Raw genomic sequence first — 18,893 nt, 5'->3', positions numbered from 1 at the left:
TCGAACATGGCTCCCCCTTCTCCACCCCGTGACTTGGCTTTTGCCTTCCAGCTGTTTCAAAGACTAAATGAGTAGATGCTGGGAAGAGCTGAGACCTGGTAAGAGCCCCGTGAGAGTGAGAGCGAGCTGCGATGATCGCCACCGCCACGGTGCAGGGCCATGACCCCTCCACTGGGTCACCTCCGCAGCGTCTGCTGGTGTTTGCCTTCATCTCCTGGCAGTCCCTCCCAGCCGCCCTGTTGCTTCAAGGAAGAGAACGACAGCAGCTCCGCCACGACATGGCTGATGACAGCTGGCCGGAGACTGAGAGCGGAAAGACTCAGGGGTGGGTGTGATGGTGGCACAGGCGTCTGACCCCAGTGGGCTCCAGAAGGGCCCCGCCTGCCAGGCCAGGGAGGACATCCCAGCTGGGACCCAGCAAGACGTCCCAGAGCAAAAGACCGTGCGGCTCGGGACCCAGGCTTCTGCTGGAAAGGAAGAGGGCACCAGCAAGTCACATGGGCTGAGCGGCCGTCGGGAGACACCTCCCCAGTGCCACCCCACTGGGACAACAGCTCAGCGCCTGGTGCAGAGTAAGGAAGCGGGAGAGGATAACTTCAGAGCGCCTACTGTGCGCCTCCATCCCCCTCCAATCCAACCGATGGGACGGCCTGCGCAGTGCCAGGCACCACAAAGCATTCTGGGGATGGCAAGGGAAGTCAAACCGAGACGGGCCCCGCCTTCATGGAGCTGTATTCCAAATGGGGGGAGACATAACCAGAGCACAATGACGTCCAGCCTCTGAATCCCTTCCTGGAACCGGGGACCCCTCTTCCTCTCCCACACTCATGCTGGGCTCCAGCCTCCTGAGCCACTCCAGCATGGAGGGCTGCCCCAAATCTCTCCCAGCTGCCAGAGGGGCTGCAGGCTCTGTCACATGAGCAGCACCCAGGGTTGGGACGCACCCAGGGTCAGGACGGGCAGTGCCAGCGTCCGTCCGGGAGCTGCCTGATGCTGGGCTGTGCTGCCGGCTCGAAAGCCCTAGGCCTTGGCTCTGTTCCCGGGGAGTCTGAAAGCTCTGAGATAGACTTGCCTGCCAAAATGGCTTCACCAACGGGGACAGTGTGGCACAGGGATGTTTCGGGACATGCCCACATCCACACAGCTGAACCCACACCTGGGCCTATGCCTCCAGCATAGGGAGGGGGGACTGTCCTCCTGCTTTTAGAGAGAAGGGAGCCTGGGCAGGCGCACACCAGGGGCATGACCTCATTCTACTTAACCAAATCTTTACTGACGGTCTGTAACAGGCAATCACTGTGCCAGTCACTTTCCAAGTACAGAAAAATCTAATCCTCAATCCCCATTCAAATGGGGACACTGACGCAGAGAAGCTCAGCGATTCACCGAGGGGCAGAGCTAGACTGGCTGAGTGGGCTCCAAAGCCTGACCTGGGAGGCCTCTCGGATTGCTACCATTTCACGTTTTGGGAAACGAGGCCCACTAAGGACTCCGTGGTCTCCGAATGCAGGCCCTTGGGCCACATGCGCTCTACATTCAAAACTTTCTGGAGTTTTTTTTTTTTTAGAAGAGGAATAGGACAGCTCTATTACGCTAAGACCCCGGCAGGGTGTTGGACAGCTTTTAAAACTTCCTGGATCTGGGAAATGTGGGGTCTGAAGGGACTGTGCAGATGAAGCCACTTGCTGAGGCCACACAGGGGAGGTGGTGCAGGCATCTGAATGCGCAGCCCAGAAGCTGCCCACCAGCCCACCCAACAGCAGGATGAACTGACTGGGGAAGGGGGTGGTGCTCAGAGATACAGGAAGGGAATGGAAATGGGGGAACATTGTCACGGAAACACCAGTAATGGCAAAACCTTTGGGGGACAGGGGAAGTTCAGATAAAGCCGACAAGTGTTTCAATCAAGTAAAATGTTAGCTATCAGCCCACACAGGGCCACCTCCCTGGTCTCTAAGCCTCGGTCTCACCCCCTTCACACGACCCAGAAAGTTCTGCTAAAAATACCAGGCACGCCCATTCTTAAAACCCTCCGAGGGCTCCCCACAGCCCTGAGGCTAACACCGCCCATGAGGCCCCAGCTGGGTGGTCTCTCTCCTGCCTCGTCCTCCTCACCTCTGACCCTCCTGCCTCCACCTCCAAGAAGACTGGCTGCTTTTCCCGTTTCTCAGATGTGCCTGGCTCACTGCCCTTGGTGCCCACTTCCAGCCACCGCTCACCTGGCCGGCCCCTGTGATTTCACGGCCTCAGACAGCCTTTACTCCAGGAAGCTCCCTTTGCCCGCCTGCCTGCCCAAGGACACCTGTGAGCTCTTCCTGGTCAGAGTCCCAGGCACCCTGGTTTGACTGGAATTGTTCACCGTGGGTCTCCCTTACTTGTCTGTGACCTCCAGGAGGGCAAGGAGTGGGCATGCCTCACTCCCTGCCCCCTAACACCTGGCATGGTCATGCCGTGCTAAATGAATGGATGGCCATGGGGTAACCGAGTCACATACTCAGCAAGTAGGTACTGAGTACCTACCAAGGACCAGACACCGTGTGGCACGGGGAGAACTAGGGTCAAGGGTCAGAACAAGGACTTGATGCTGAGGATAGGGGAGCCGCATGGACCTCCCAGGACTCTGGAGCCGCCAAGTGCCACAGCAAACCCCCGTCATGAGTTGTCACCTGGGCTGGGCCCTTCACTCGGTCGGTTTCTCATCCCGGCACCACTGCTAGAACCGCCATCCCCACTTCATAAAGGGTTCTGGGTTTCAAACAAAGAACCCGTACGGCCACAGAACTGAACGCAGCAGCACGCCAGAGCTCATGTTGCCAGTACATGGGGGTTAGGGTACAGGATTGCCTGCCCTGGAACCCCGCTCTGCCGCCTACGGGCTCTGTGACCTCAGGTTAGTCACATCACTTCTCTGTGCCTCAACTTCCTCATCTGCAAATTGGAAGGACAGCCCCTACCTCCCGGGGTGGTGGTAAGAGGTAACTGAGACAAGACACTTGGCCGCATGAGGGCATGTGGCAGGCCGTGGGGGGTGACCAGTAAGGTCATCCAGAGAGCAGGGATTTCCACCCGGGGCCTCGACACGCTACCACAGCAGGCTGCCTCCCCAGCTCAAATTTCTGCAGTTACTTCAAGTCAGACAAGTCAGTCTGCCCCAGACCAGCCTGGGAGGACAACCCCAGCCACCCCAAACCCAGAGCTGAAAGGCAGTGTGGGAACTGAGTACTGAATGGGCTGAGCCCTGACCAGAAGGACAGCCAAACCTAGCCGTTGGAACCACCTGGGGAGCTTTCTAGAAACACAGATTCCTGGCCCCCATTTCCAGAGAGCTGCCTCAGTCATAGCTAGACCAGCCCGGGGCATCTGGCTCCACGGTTCTTAACTTTCCGAGCATGAGACAAAGGAGAGCCACGCACGGGTGCCTTGCTCCCAGACACACGCCCACGTGCACTTCCCCTGACTCACTCACTCAAGGCCTAGCTACCGCCTCCTGGCCGCTAAGTCTGCGTGCTCTTTCTGGGGGCTCACAGTGGACACCAAAGCCAGCTTGCAGACCTCTGAGGAAGAGCCCCCAGCACAGACTACATTACTCCGAAAGCTGTCTCCCAAACACCACCACCACCAGTTGTTAGTTGTGAGGACAGCCTCACTCCTCTGACATTGATCCAGTGCCCAGGCCCTCCTGTGCGCCAGACTGAGGTCACAGAGGTGACTCGCACACAGTCTTTGCCCTTGAAGAGGGAAATACGACACGAACACAAATAAAGAGTTGGAGGTGGAAAGGAGGAAGGAGGGCAGTCCGCCTGAGTTTTGAGTGTGCAAAGGGCCGGCCTGGCACAGCGGCACTCCCAGCCCAGCACCCGGGAGTGCAGAGGGCTGAGCGGTGGAGTCCATGCTCCAGACGGGACTAAGGCTCAGGGAGGAGGTGTAACTTGTCTAAGGTTATCGACCGGTGTCCGGAGCGGCTACCGCTTCGAGTCTAGAATCTGGGTGCCCTTGCGGCCTCTCAGGCTAGTGGGCCAAGACAGGCTGACTTAGTTTCAGCTCAGAGAGGTCGGGCAAGTTGTCCAGGGTCACCCAGCTTGTAATAGATGGGATCAGGCCTGGAGCCTGAGGTCTTTCCCAGGCCTGGTCAGGGTCGGGACAGCAGGGTTCTGACGGGGGAGAGGCTGGGGAGAAAGAGGAGTGCAAACACACAACAGAGACAGGAAGCTGGTGGGGCCTGGCGATGGCAGGAAAAACGAGGGAGACATCCGATGAGCACGCACTATGGACTCTGTGATCTCACTTAATCCACCCGGTCACCCTATGCGGAGGTACCATTGTCAGCTGCATTCCAGAGACAGAAAAATCTCGGGCAGGGAGAACAATCGCCCAAAGTCACACGGCAGGTTATATGCCAACGCCGGCAGCAGGGTGTGAAGTTGGGCCCAGAGGGAAATCTGGGCAAAAGCATCAAAAGCTGCCCCCTCATGACCCCATCACCTGCTCTCCAGCACCACCACCACTTGGGCTAAACTGAGCTGAGTCCCTCTCTCTCCCTCTCTTTTTTTAGCTTATTTATTTATTTTAATCTCTACGTCCAACAAGGGGCTCGAACTCATGACTCCAAAATTAAGAATCACACTCTCCACCAACGGAGCCAGCCAAGAACCCCTTGAGCTGAGTCTTTTAACGCAGGGCCTTTTTCCACCACCGACAGGTGCATTCCTACCTGTCAAACCAGTTTCAACGACTAAATCTACAACACAGATTTCAATGAGAACCAACAGTAAAGCGTGTCCCTCCTCTTTGATCCCCATTTGAGAACACCATGGCCAATGTCCCCACCAACCCTTCCAACCCCCAAACTCGGGTGGCCAGAGGTGGCCTCATTTTTGGAGCCCCCTCACCCTGTGGACATGTCACGGGAGGAGTTTCCTGGTGGGCAAAACTCCCCCCCACCACCACCCCACTGCAGCAGGACTGACTCTCCTGAGCCAGAGGTCCGGGAGTGGGGAATGAGTCATTGGCAGGACTGGAGGGAGGGCAGATGAGCCTCCCACAGCGCGACCAGTGTCACGTGTGGGAGTGTCAGTGACAGGTGGCTCTCCGCCACCTGTCTTGCAGAGCCCACATCTCCTCCCCACATGGCGTTCGTGGGACTGGGAAGATGAGCTGAGCCTTGGGTCATTCCTGCAGTTTGGTCTGGAAGGGTGTCTGGCACAAGTCCCCCAGGAGAGCTGGGACCACAGGGCCTGCCACCAGGGGCTGCGGTGCACCCAGCCAGCCCCTCCTCCCCAGTGCCCACTTCCGCCCCTGGGGACAGTGGAGCCCACAGGTGGCCAGGCCAGCAGCTCTGAGGCAGCGTCTCCCGCTCCCAGTTTCCACTCACCCCCCCAAGCTCCACTTCCCATCCCTGCACAACTGGCTTGTGGAGGAGGCCCCACCCCACCAAGTTCATCCCATCTGCTCAGACGGCCTGGGTGGTCAGCAGGGCAGGGATCAGGACTTCACAGATGAGGAAACAAACAAGCTCAGCAAGAACAAGGGCCTTGCTGGAGGCCCCGGCACACGGCCGCCGGGGCTGGCCGGGGCTGGCCGGAAGCATGCTCTGGCTGCACAGGTCCCACGAGCGGCCTGCTGTCCTCCCTTCCAGAATAGCTGCACACAGGCCCCCCGGCGCTCATTCCACCATGATCACCTTGTGCCCTCTGAGAGGCTGAGGAAGTGGAAATGAGGACGGACAGCGTCTGCTCTCCTGTTTCAGTGGGGGAGAGACCCCAAGCATGAAAACGAGCATGAGAGGTAACAGCAGATAGCCACTAGTGCCCCAAGGAAAATAATGGTTAGGGGCGGGCGGGCAGGGACATTATGTGAGATGGGAGCCAGGCAAGGCCCCCTAAGCACTAGGTTGGGTTGTGCCTCCAGAGGCCTGGGACCCCCCCAATGCCAAATCGTCTCACCTGCAGGGATCCCCAACACGTGACCTCGGGCGGGGGCTGATGGGGCTCTCGCCCTCAGGCAGACACCCCCAGAGGCTCCTCCCCAGCTGGGCCACCACTCCAGTCTGGGCCTGGCCCAGCTCTCCTCCCTGAATGCTCATCTGTGCTGGGGCCCCCGATTCCTCTAGTTCGGGGGCGCTCCTGCACCTCCTGGCTCAGGCAACTTCTCCATCTCTCTGATGGAAGAGCAGCTTCCGAGTGACCTCTCTCCCATGAGACTGGCCAACTCTCCCCGCACCCTCGACCTCGGGGTCACATCCCCACAGCAGGCCCCACAGTGACTCCTCCATCACCCTTCCCACCAGGTCCTCAGGTCGAATGACACCCCCTGTGCTTTCCCACAGCTTGAAGACCAAGTCCAACGTATCTCCCACCCCTCCTCTAAGCCCAGCTAAGTCCTCCCTGCAGGCCCCAGCGAAGACCCTTTGGCCTCCCAACCAGGTAACCCCCTTGGCCCAACTTTCTGTCCCTGGCAGGACTCCACCTTCCCTGGTCCCAACCCAGGCAGAAACTCACTGTCCTCCCCAGGCACAGATGCTAGCCACCTGCCCCTTTGGCATTGACGAGCCTTCCAAAGCCCTGTCCTGCAAACCCCCCTGTCTAAATTCACCAACGTCACTCATGATCCCTCCCCTGCTTAGGGACCAAGATCTCCCAACTCCTTCACTGCCAGGCCAAGCCCTCAGCCCCTCTCCAGAGCGAAGAGAGACCCGCTCTGCCAGCCCGGAAACTGATTTCTCAACTTCTCCGTGTCATCACCGCTCTAACTCAGACCCACGGACTCCTCCGGACCAGTCCCTGCTGTCCCTCTTTAAACTTCCAGAAAGGCGAGACTCCCCCGGCCTGTATGCTGTTACCACCTCCCCCTACCCGGGAAGACCAATCAGCAACCATCCCCTCAGCTCCTCCCAGCCAGACTCCAAGGGACCCCTCTTTCTTGACATTCTTCCCTCCCCTCAAACTCCTTCACCGCCTGGGTAACAGCAGCTGCTATTTCTGTGGCAAGAATTTACAAGAACTATTTTACTTAATCCTCACAACTACCCCGCGGTAGAAATTAGCACCTCCATTTGCAGAGAAAGAAACAGGAGGCGCAGGGAGGAAAAACAGCTTACTCAAAATCAAACAGCTGGTTACACACAGCTGTTCCTCTTCTGGGAACCTGCACACCAGAAACTTGCCCCCAGCCCTGCCCCCGACCCTGTGCCAACTCTCCCCCTGCCCCCACCATGGCCCTCCAGCCGCCAAACTGTCTTCTTCCCTTCTGCTTGCCCCAGGCACACAAACTGACCACCATCTCTGTCCCTCTCCTGAAGGCTTGGGAAGCAGAAACATCCAGGTCCCAAGCATATGAGCGGACCCCTCTAGACCGGCCCCTAAAATGACTAAAATCACCAACATCACCCTGAAAATGACGACAATAACTGCAACTTCATGAAAGCTCATCCTTGCCAATTACTTTTCATATATACCCGTATTTAATCCTCCCTTAAAGCCTTCGGAGCAGTATTACCACCCACTTTATGGTCAGGAAAAACTGAGACTCCGAGGAGTTAAGACAAGCAGCCTGAGGTCACGAAGTGGGTAAACGGGAGTCAGGATCTGACCGGGAACATCTGCTCTCCACCATCCTACTCAGCCCAGCCAGGTCTTTCTCTCCTCCCCCTCTCAATTCCCCGAATTGGGTACCATGCTATGGCCAGGACCCTGTATGACTCTTCCCCTCCCCCAGCCCAAGTCCTCCAACCCAAAAGGGACACCCATCCAGAGCCCAGGGCCCAAGATGGGCCTAGCTCTCGACGCCAACAATCATAAATTGCCTCTTTAATGAAAACTCGCCAAACTGGCACTTACAGCAGACTACCTATGTGCTCAGCTTCCAGTTACCATGCTTCCCACTCTCACGAAAAAGCCACAATTTCTCCACTGCACAGACTACCAATAATGCCGCCTCTTTCCTGGGGCCAAGTCACTTTCCAAGTGACCGACTTCTACTGAGCCAGGACCAATCTGTGACCCCTCTCTTCGTGGGCTCCATCCTGGCAAGACGGATCTCTCCAGCACAGAAACAGACTCAATGGGGGCACCCATCTACTGAGTGACTCTCCAACTTTGGCCCTATAGGTAAAACACACACACTCGGGGCGTCTGGGTGACTCAGTGGGTTAAGCCGCTGCCTTTGGCTCGGGTCATGATCTCGGGGTCCTGAGATCGAGTCCCGAATCGGGCTCTCAGCTCAGCAGGGAGCCTGCTTCCCTCTCCCTCTCTCTCTGCCTGCCTCTCTGCCTACTTGTGATCTCTGTCAAATAAATAAAATCTTAAAAAACAAAAACAAAAACAAAAACACACACACTCCTCCGCTTGCCCTTTCAGCTCCAACACGAATCTGACCTTCAGGGGACCCAGATCTGCCGACCTGCTCCCTCTCCCAACACCTCAAGCCAGCAAACTTCTTCCAGCACTCACCTTCTGGCAACCAATTCCCCAACTCTTTCTCAGGAAAAAAAAAATTTTTTTTTAAAGAGACCCTTCTACACCCAAGCCCCAAAGCTCGTTAATGGCTGATATTGCTTTGCTTCCCTTTCGGGAAGAAGAAAAGGAGGCATGCAGTAACTTTTCTTTTTAATGTCAAGATCTAACATCTCCTCTGACTATCTCACCCACCTCCAAAGAGACCATCCCGTCTGCTCCTTTCCTGGGAGTTTGTTTACCCTGACTCCCTTTTCCCAACCCCAGGATTTACCAACTCCTCCGCAGCCACAGGCCAGGTTGGTTTATTCCTCTTCCTCCTTTCAGCCAAAAAAGTGCAACAGGACTATCTCTTGTCCCAAGGTTGGCACGCCAGCAACTTAACCTCTTTCCCTCCCCAGGAGTCCATCAAACTCCACCCGGCCTTTGAACGCCAATGCTGACCCATTCTTCCCTCCCTGGCTGCTCTCTATCGTTGTTGGGGGCGGGGGGGGGGGTGGTTAGGAACTCAAACACTACCGCCCTACCAATCTCCCATGCCTCCAAACTTTAATTGCTTATGTCTTAATTCCTAAAGCGACCATCTTCGGCGTTGGAGAAGGGAGGGGTGGGGGGGGGCAAAAAACAGCTACTTTTCACCTTCCCAACCCAAAAGGCACCTCGCCTCTAACATCTTGCAGCTCTAAACTGACGACAGTCCCCTTAAACCAGCATTAGATGCAATTTAATGAGCAGCACCTCCGTGCCGGGCGCTGCACTGACTCCGGGTCCGCCACGAGCCCGCCCCCGCGCCCCGGCGGTAGCTACCGTGTCTCCAGGGGTCTTTGGGTTCCACCGCTCCGGACACGATATCCTCGTCGGAGGGGAACGTGACGCGCTTGGCCGCAGCCTTGAGGCGCCCGTCGGCGGGGGACGATGCGGGGCTGGGAGATCGGGCCTCGGCGGGGGCCTCCTCGGCGTCGCCGTCCGCGCCCGGCCCGGGCGGCGCCTCCTGCGGCGGGATCTCCATCGCCGCCGCCGCCGCCTCCTCCTCACGGGGGCCCCGGGGACATGTCCCGGGCCCCGGGCTTGTGTCTCCGGGCCCGCCCGCCGTCCCGGGGCATGGGCTCCGCCGCTGCTTCAGGCGCCGCCTCCGACCGCTCTCCTGGTCGTCGTAGTCGTCGCCGCCGGGAGCTCGAGCGCGCCTCCCCCGAGCCTCGCGCGCGCCTGCTCGTTCGCGGCCGCACTTTCGTTAAGAGCCGGGGCGCACGTCGCGGACTAAGGAAAGCGGAAAATCAGTTTAAGCTATCTGCAGGTAGGGTTGTCTCGCGGGTTGTTGAAACGGGTAACAAGAGGCAGAAAGAGCCAAGGGAAAAACAAACGTGAGCAGTGAATCGGCAGAACCGGAACTGCAGAATACGAGGGGCGGGGCCAGGTGGACGCCGTCTCCCGGAGCAGCGCGCAAGCGCGAACCTGAGCCACCTCCACCCCGTCTCCCCGCCTCAATCTAGATAACTAACGTTCACGCTCGCACACATTCGTCACGAGCTCCGGCCACGGAGCGGGGAATGGAGTTGATAAAAATAAAAACATCTGCTTGGCGGGGCTAGGCCAGCTGATAGGGAGAGAGACATAGGGACAGAGAACTTGAAAGGAAAAGCGATATCAAAGCGTACTGAATATATGGATGCTGACAGACGGATCCTCTGCCTGGAGACGAAACCTGTGCCTCTTTGCTACTTTTTCTCCAGGCCTCCATTTGCAAACAGCAATTTCATCAATAGTTCTCTGTATTCGTTGCGTGAAATACAATTTAAATTAAAAGACTAAAATAAATATGAGCCTATGAGGAGTATCACAGTCCTGATTTTTAAAAAAACACAAAAACTGAAGAGGAAAGAAATTCCAAAACCAAGAGACGAATCTGCCAACGAAAGTAATCGGGCGATGGAGCGGGTAGATCACCAAGTACGGAGAGAACGGGCGAGAGCCCAGGCCCCCGACCTTCCCTCAATTCAATCACTTAATTTTCGCCTCCGCACTTTCGCGAGGCTTTCCTAGCAAGTCCGGCCGTGGGGGGCGGGGCTAAGACGAAAAGGGAGGGGCGATTCGGGGAGGAGCGAGCGACGTCGTTGCCAAGGCAACTCGAGAGCTAGTCCCCGGACTCGCTGGAGGCGGTGTCGCGAACGGACCTATGGGAGCTGAGGCTCTCCGCCTGCCCCCTTCAGCATCTTCAGCCGCCGCACTTTCGCGACTGCAGACGAACAAAGCGAATCTTTCTTTATTTAATGGGATCTTCGCTTGCATTCTAAAGTTGATGGGACTACAAAGGGGGCAGCAATTACTTTTTTAAAGCGAATGTGCTGAAAGACGCTAGTGACGGGGATAAGGGCAGCGAAAGATCCGGATGGCCACACAGCTGGAGCGACACAGAAAGAGGGGTGAAGCTTCACCCCAAGCACTAGTCCTCAGCCTGGCCTCAGTGGCGCCGCCGCACAGGGTCCGACGCCTTCCGGAGAGGACGGGGAAGCCGTCTCTAGAGTGAGGTGCACACCGCTCCAGGGCCAGGCGACCAGGTAACCCGGTGCGAGCCACGCCCCTGCCTGGGAACACTCCCGCCCACCCGAAAAGGAAATCGCGTCCAAAAGTCCCAAACCCGGCTTTTGGGTAACTCCAGCCATTCCCGGACCAAGCCAATCTCCGCCTTCATCCGAGTTCCTCTCAGCCCCGTGATGTATCCTCTTCTTGCCCCAGATCCACCAGATTCAGACCTTGGCTAGCCACCCTTCCACTTCCTACATCTGGCTCCATCCCTGTGTGGTACACTTTAAAAAAACAAACAAAAAACAGGAGGCGAATCTTCCTGGGATAATTGGTTCTTTAGTAGGAGGGGAGTATCTTCAGGGCGGCTGAACTTTGCAGCTTCAAGAAACAATTTCCCACTCTGCCATTTGGCTTCCACCCCCAATCCTCAATCTTCGGGAACTGGCAAGAGGCCCTATTTTAGAGTTTAGAGTTCTGTGAGGTAGAGCATTCATGTCAATGGGCTCTAGAACTCCTGGGGTTGCAAGATTTTACCGACTACACCCTGGAGGTCCCAAGAAGCCAGAGTTGCTTGGAGGTCGGCTCAAAATTCCAAGGGAGTTCCAAACTCTGGGTACCCCACGACCATGTGGGGGGGCTGGGGCCCCGTGGCTAGGCCCAAAGCCAAAAGGTGAAGCCAGTAGCATCTTCATGGCTTGAAGGTGTACGCAATAATGTCACTACAACGCAGCAGGGCCTCAGCCTGCACACCTATGGGCGTCTGTAGCTGTGACACGTAGAAGTTGGCCACGTCCAGGTCGGTGGCTCCGAAGTGGGCAGTCACGTGCACACCCTCGTGCAGTGTGAAGCTCACCTGGTGACCCACCATGGCCAGCAGGCTGCGGAGGTAGCGTTCCCGGAGCGCCGCTCGCGCCTGCTGTTCCTGGGATTCCCGAGACTCTTGAACTCCTGCAGACCCTGGGGTTTCGGGACCCTCTGGCATCCGGGGGGCCCTGCGTCCATCTGGGGCAAAGCCTCGGCTCAGGCCATCCGGGCCCCGGGGGAGCCGAAGCACAGGCACAGGGATGGTCAGTGGAGTCTGCATTATCCTGGCTGATGGGTGAAGAAAGCAAGAAGCCATTACACAGGGAGTGGGCAACGGTGACAAGCGGCGTCTGTCTACCCCACCTCGGCTCAACTTGTCCAAAACCCAGTTCCGGATTCTCCTCCCTCAACGCTGCGCCCTCCCTCCGCCAGTTACCGCCTCCTCAGGAGCTGCTATCACCATTCTCAAGGTTCACGAGAGCAGGAACTTTTGACTGCTTTGATCACTGTTTTATTCCTACTACCTGGCAATAAATATTTGCTGAAAGAACCAACTCCAGCCTCCTCTCGTCTCTCACACACAGCCCATCCGATCTATAGGGAAATGCTCTCTCCCACATACATTCCCAATCACACGGGAGCCGGCTTACAACGGCTTCCAGGGGCCAGCTCTGGAATGATATGAACATTACAATAACAACAGTTACACAGGTCACCTGACTGGCTCAGTTGGCAGAGACTGGGATTCTTGGTTATAGGTTCGAGGCCCACATTGGGTGTAGAGATTACTTAAAAATAAAATCTTAGGGGGCACCTGGGTGGCTCAGTGGGTTGAGCCTCTGCCTTCAGCTCAGGTCATGATCTCAGGGTCCTGGGATCGAGTCCCGCATGGGGCTCTCTGCTCAGCGGGGAGCCTGCTTCCCTTCCTCTCTCTCTGCCTGCCTCTCTGCCTACTTGTGATCTCTCTGTGTCAAATAAATAAATAAAATATTTTAAAAAAATAATAAATAAAAAAATAAATAAAATCTTGGGGGCGCCTGGGTGCCTCAGTTGGTTAAGCAACTGCCTTCGGCTCAGGTCATGGTTCTGGGATCGAGTCCCACATCAGGCTCCCTGCTCAGCAGGGAGTCTGCTTCTCCTGCTGACCGCTCTCCTCATGCTCTCTCTTTCTCTCTCTCTCAAATAAATAAATAAAATAAAATCTTTTTAAAAATTTCTCTTAAAAAAAATAAAATCTTAGAAGAAATAAAATAGACAAAAAATGATAGTTACAGACTATAACCCACTGAAAAAAACAGAAATCCATGAGTCCATTGAAGGAGCTAAAATCCAATGGACGCTGAAATTTGTAGATGAGTGCTGGGCAAGGGCCAGTGTAGCCACAGTCTTAAAGTACTTCCCCAGAAAATATTTATTTGTTGTAAAGAGTAAACAGTAAGTTTGTAATGGAGGAAACTGGTAGACACGACCTTAACTTAGACATCCAAGCCATCATGTGCAGTAGTGGGACAAATGGACCCTGGGCCTCCTGACGTGGCACCACTTCTGTGGTATTCCTGCCAAAAATGGATTACCTAAATCTCATCATGAGGAAACTCAAATTGAGGGACATTCTATTAAAAAGAGCCTGCTGGGCGCCTGGGTGTCTCAGTCGTTAAGCATCTGCCTCTGGCTCAGGTCATAATCCCGGCGTTCTGGGATCAAGCCTTGCATTGGGCTCCCTGCTCCGGGCAGCCTGCTTCTCTCTCTGCCTCTCCCCGGGCTTGTACTCTCTCTCTCTCTCTGTGACAAACAAACAAAATCTTTGAAGTGCATTCTCTTTGCCCTTAAAAAAAAAAAAAAAAAATCAAGGTCATAGAAGACAAAGAAAGCCTGAGGAGGAAAAATGTATCTAACTGACCCTTGAACAACTTGCAAGTTAGAGCTCCAGCCCCCCACACAACTGAAAATCCAGGTATAACTCGTAATTCCCCAAAGACCTAACTACTGGCTGCCTACTGTTGACTGGAAGACTTATTGATAACATAAAGAGCTGATTAACACATATTTGGTACGTTGTACGTATCACATGCTGTATTCTTACATTAAGGTAAGCTAGAGAAAAGCAAATTCTATGAAGAAAACCCTAAGGATGAGAAAATACATTTACAGTATTGTACTGTATTTATGGAAAGAAATCCATGTATAAGGGGACCAATGCAGTCCAAACCGGTATTGTTCAAGGATCAATTGTTGTTTTTGTATTCTGAGCCTAACACTCGTCTCTCCACTGCCCACATCTTGGTCCAGCCGCTGTCGCTTCCTGCTTGAACAAATCAAGTCACCTCCTCCCTGAGCTCCTGGTTTCCACCTTCACTGTCTCCTTACCCGCCGAGTCTATCCCCACCCACACAGCCAGAGGGACCTGCTTAACACCTGACACCCACCATCTAACACCGGAGCCCCGTCACGCCCGTCCTCTGCTGACAGCCCGCCCCTGGCTTCCGCCTGGCAAAGAGTCAAAGCCAAAGTCCTCACCACAGCCCTCAGCAGCCCCACGAGCTCCAGACCCTGCCAGCTTGCCATGTTCAAGTCCCACCCCACCTCCCTTCCGGCGCTCCTCAGCTTCACTGTCCTCCACAGTAAATGGGACTCTCCTGACATACGGTGTATTTCTTGTTCTGCTTATGGCCTTTGTCCCCTGCTAGATGCCTGCCTCCCCCATGGGCAGCGGCCTTGCTTCTTGAATTCTGTTGTACCCTCAGCTCCCGTGGAACCCTGTGGGGCAGGGACACAGACACCCGGCCCTTTAAACATCACCCCTGCTTGAAGGAATGCAGTGGAGACTGAGCTCCTAGGCAGGCTTTGCTGGGGGACCTCAAGCCGAGAGGCAGTTTCCTCTTCCCTTATATGGAGAAACGGCACCTAGAGCCCCTCAGCGTGTCATTAGGATGCGACAGGCTCCTGCAGGACAGGGGGCCTGACTCAAGGTAGCTTCTCTATAAAAGCTGAGTTACAACTGTTATTATTACTATTGCTGTGTGACTGGGGTAAGTTGCTTAACCAGTCTGTGCCTCGGTTTCCCCATCAGTGAAATACAGGTGGTAAGTAGACCAGCCCTACAGGGCTCGCCTGGGGACTAAAGGCACAATCACACAGTGTTCAGCACAGGCTTGGAACACATTAAGCACCACTATGATGGGGGCTGCATATAGGGAGATGCCAGTTCTGTGAGCAAGAGAGACGGGGAGAGAGGGAACCAGGTTTCAGGCAGCTGAAACCGTGGCTCAGTCCTCTCTAAAGTGAGGACAGATTTTAGGCACCAGGTGTCCCACCCCGGGCCACTCATGGTAAGAGGGAGACTGAGATGATCCTTTTCCTCGTTAGGTGATTCCTGTCTCTGCAGCTCACCTGTGGGCTCCTGGCAAGAAACGACCCTGCAGAGAAATGGGCCACGGCAGTAGATGAGGGTTTCTCAACCTCAACATCATTGATATGTGCGGCAGGGCCCTCTTTGTCCTGCTGTAGGGGGCTGTGAGGTGCAGAAGTGTGAGATTTTAGCAGCAGCCCTGGCCTCTGGCCACAAGACACCTGTAGCATCCCCCACCCCAAGCCGTGACTCCCAAAATTGTCTCCCACTGGTGAATGGTATGGTATAAGAATTACATCTCAATAAAGCCTTTTTTTTTTTAGGGTTTTATTTGGGGGGGGGACACCTGGGTGGCTCAGTTGGTTAAGTATCTGCCTTTGGCTTGGGTCACAATCCCAGAGTCCTGGGATAGAGCCCAGCATCAGGCTCCTTGCTCAGCAGGGAGCCTGCTTCTCCCTCTGCCTGGACTCCCCCTGCTTGTGCAGACGCTCCCTCGCTCTCTCTGTTCTGACAAATAAATAAATAAATAATCTTAAAAAAATAAAAGATTTTTTTTTAATAATCTCTACATCTAGTATGCAGCTCAAACTTGCAACCCCAAGATCAAGAGTTCCATGCTGTACTGACTAAGCCAGCCAGGCACCCCGTAAAGCCTTTTTTTTAAGTTCTCCATATATTGGGGTGTCTGGCTGGCTCGGTCAATAGCAGGAAATTCTTGATCTCAGGGTCATAAATTCCAGCCCCATACTAGGGGTAGAAATTACATAAAATAAAATGAAATAGAATGGAATAATAAAATTAAAAAATAGGTAAAGTGGCTGGATGCCTGGGTAGCTCAGCCGGTTAAGCCTCTGCCTTTAGGGCCGCCTGGGTGGCTCAGTGGGTTGAGGCCTCTACATTTGGCTCAGGTCACGATCCCAGGGTCCTGGGATCAAGCCCCACATCAGGCTCTCTGCTCAGCAGGGAGCCTGCTTCCCCCTCTCTCTCTACCTGCCTCTCTGCCTACTTGTGATCTCTGTCAAATAAATAAACAAAATCTTAAAAAACAAACAAACAAAAAAAATCCTCTGCCTCTGGCTCAGGTCATAATCTCAGGGTCCTGAGATCAAACCCCAAATCAGGCCCTGCTCACTGGGGAGTCTGCTTCTCCCTCTCCCTCTGCTCCTCCCCTTGCTTGTGTTTTTTTTTCTCTCTCTCTCGGATAAATAAAAATCTTAAAAAAAAAAAATAGGTAGGGGTCAGGGCACCTGGGCGGCTCAGTGGATTAAGCCTCTGCTTTCAGCTCGGGCCATGATCTAAGGGTCCTGGGATCAAGCCCCGCATCGGGCTCTCTGCTCAGCAGGGAGCCTGCTTCTCTCTCTTTCTCTGCCTGCCTCTCTGCCTACTTGTGATCTCTATCCATCAAATAAATAAATAAAATCTTTAAAAAAAAAATAGGTAGGGGCGCCTAGGTGGTTCAGTGGGTTAAGCATCTGCTTTCGGCTCGGGTCATGATCCCAGGGTCCTGAAATCAAGTCCCACATTGGGCTCCCTGCTCTGCGGGGAGCCTGCTTCTCCCTCTGCCTCTCTCTCTGTCTCTCATGAATAAATAAATAAAATCTTTTTAAAAAATAGGTAAGGTGGCAAAGGTTATGTATGCTTTACCCCAATAAATTTTTTTTTAATTCAGTATATATATTCAAAAAAATGATTTCTACCAAAAAAAAAAAAAAAAAAAAAAAAGGCAATGGGGCAGGGCACCCGTGTGGCTCAGTCAGTTAAGTGACTGCCTTCAGCTCTGGGCATGATCCTGGAGTCCCAGGATCCAGTCTGCTTGGCGCTCCCTGCTCAGCAGGGAGTCTGCTTCTCCCTTAATTTAAAAAAAAAACAAAAAACAAACAAACAAACCCCAAAAAATTCTCCATACATGGCCCAATGTCCCTGGGAGGAACAAAATAAAAAACGTGTCTAGCTGGGCACCTGGGTGGCTCAGTGGGTTAAGCCACTGCCTTCGGCTCAGGTCATGATCCCAGAGTCCTGGGATTGAGTCCTGCATCAGGCTCTCTGCTCAGCGGGGAGCCTGCTTCTCCCTCTCTCTCTGCCTGCCTCTCTGCCTACTTGTGATCTCTCTCTGTCAAATAAATAAATAAAATCTTTTAAAAAAAGTGTCTAGTTGAGAACCACTAGCATAGACAAACAGGTGTAGGGGGGTGGGGCGGATAGAGACGGCTATTCAACTCCTGAACACATTCACAACCCCACGGACAACCAGGGAAATGCAAATTAAAGCTCCAATGCTAGAAGACCCTTCACTTCCCAGGCGGGGGAAGACGCTAGGCTGATGAGGCATGGCATCTGTGCAGCTGTGGAGAAGCACCTTCCGTCCCTCGGCACTAAGGGTGTAAATCAGTGTCACAGAGGGCCAGTGACGGTTTCTGCGAACACTGCAAAGGCTGCTGGTCCTTCAGTCCCTGAAGAGCCCAGGGCAGGGGCCTTTGAACTGTCGACCTCTTTATGACTTTCACAGTCCTTTCACAAAATATTACTAGTCAAAGTAATATTTTTTTCTAAGATTTTATTTAATTCTGGTCATCTTTAGACCCAACGTGAGGTTGGAACTCACAACCCCGAGATCAAGAATCCCAAAGCTCTACCGACTGAGCCAGCCAGGGGCGTCATCTAAGTAATTTTTAAATTCTAATTTTGAGAAAGAAGGGGCATATTGTAATGCTCCCATATCTCTTGCAAAATGTTAGATTCTGGGGTGCCTGGGTGGCTCAGTTGTCGGTTAAGTGTCTGCCTTTGGCTCAGATCATAATTCCTAGGGTCCCGGGTCCTGGGATGGAGCCCCTGCTCAGTGGGGAGCCTGCTTCTCTCTCTCCCCTGCCACCCTCCCCACCCCTGCTTGTGCTCCCTCTCACTCTCTGTCTCTCAAATAAATAAATAAATTCTTTAAAAAAAAAAAAAAATAGATTCCCGGGGCATCTGGCTGGCTCATTTGGTAGAGTGTGCACAAGTCTTGATCTCAGGGTGGTGGGTGGAGACTACTTAAAATAAAATTTAAAGAAAAAGAAATAAAAATGTCAGATTCCCCCTCGGGAATGTGAACTTCCTCTCCCATCCTTACGCGCTCCCCAGACTTTCTGTGCCAGCCCAGACCTTTCCTAGGGGCGAGCTGCCAAGCCCTACTGATCACAGTGGTGGTCAGATGGAATCCTTACTGGAAGTTAGCAAATTTCCTCTGTAAAGGGCCCAACAGTAAATACTTCAGGTTTTGTGGCCCACAGGGTCTGTCACAACTACTCAACGCTGCCACAGTGCCAAGAAAGCAGCTATGGCCAGATATGCAAACAATGAACGTGGTCCTTCTTAAAACCTTACTTACCAGGAGGGACACTGCAATTTGAATTCCATACAATTTCACGCACCCACACAGATTTCTTAAAATTTTTCAAGCACTTAGAAGTGTGAGACCCGCTCTTAGCTGGTGGGCAAGACCAGACCAGGAGGCAGGCCACAGCTTACCCCACCTGCGGCAGAGAGGACGAAGGTGTGGATTCGGGGAGCCCGGTGGTTCTTAGCCCTCCCAGATTCACTACGAAGGATCTGGGCAGGTCACTGCGACTCTTATAGGCAGCCCTCCCGCTCCGGTTCCTCATCTGTGAAATGAAGGAGGAAAGAAAAGAAAAAACTGACTTCCTAAGGTTTCCAGGAGAGGGGAGCATCTTTCAGGGTGATCAGGCAAAGGACATCCCATGGTGTCCTGGACCCTTCCTCGCTTTCTCAGC

The 18,893-nt window shown here is 54.1% G+C and overlaps 2 protein-coding genes across 3 annotated transcripts in view; both read right to left on the bottom strand.

Moving 5' to 3' along the window:
• The window catches only part of PPP1R37 (protein phosphatase 1 regulatory subunit 37), a 39,567-nt gene extending 29,895 nt beyond the window's left edge, over positions 1 to 9,672 (bottom strand). The window contains exon 1 of the mRNA XM_080828991.1: positions 9,258 to 9,672. Coding sequence (XP_080685117.1) covers positions 9,258 to 9,459 — 202 coding nt within the window. The 5' untranslated portion in view covers positions 9,460 to 9,672. The remainder of the gene's footprint in view (positions 1 to 9,257) is intronic.
• Positions 9,673 to 10,699: 1,027 nt separating this feature from the next.
• GEMIN7 (gem nuclear organelle associated protein 7) lies at positions 10,700 to 18,772 on the bottom strand. Of its 2 annotated transcripts, none has more exons than XM_080828992.1 (2): positions 18,636 to 18,772; positions 10,700 to 12,065 (listed from the first exon to the last, which is right to left on the bottom strand). In XM_080828992.1, exon 2 carries the CDS (start codon positions 12,055 to 12,057, stop codon positions 11,662 to 11,664), a length of 396 nt encoding a protein of 131 aa, XP_080685118.1. In that variant the 5' UTR covers positions 12,058 to 12,065; positions 18,636 to 18,772; the 3' UTR covers positions 10,700 to 11,661. The 2 variants fall into 2 exon arrangements, with proteins under 2 accessions (XP_080685118.1, XP_080685119.1); XM_080828993.1 differs by having other exon boundaries at positions 18,631 to 18,750.
• Positions 18,773 to 18,893: the final 121 nt, after the last annotated feature.

Source organism: Martes martes, assembly GCF_963455335.1.
Source record: "Martes martes genome assembly, chromosome: 17".
NCBI lineage: Eukaryota > Metazoa > Chordata > Mammalia > Carnivora > Mustelidae > Martes > Martes martes.
Note: the sequence above shows the minus strand (reverse complement) of the source record. Positions and strands in the feature narration are given on the sequence as shown.

What these genes read in the sequence shown, in the direction of transcription:
- GEMIN7 (XM_080828992.1), bottom strand. Translation starts at nt 12,057, where the DNA reads ATGCAGACTCCACTGACCATCCCTGTGCCTGTGCTTCGGCTCCCCCGG.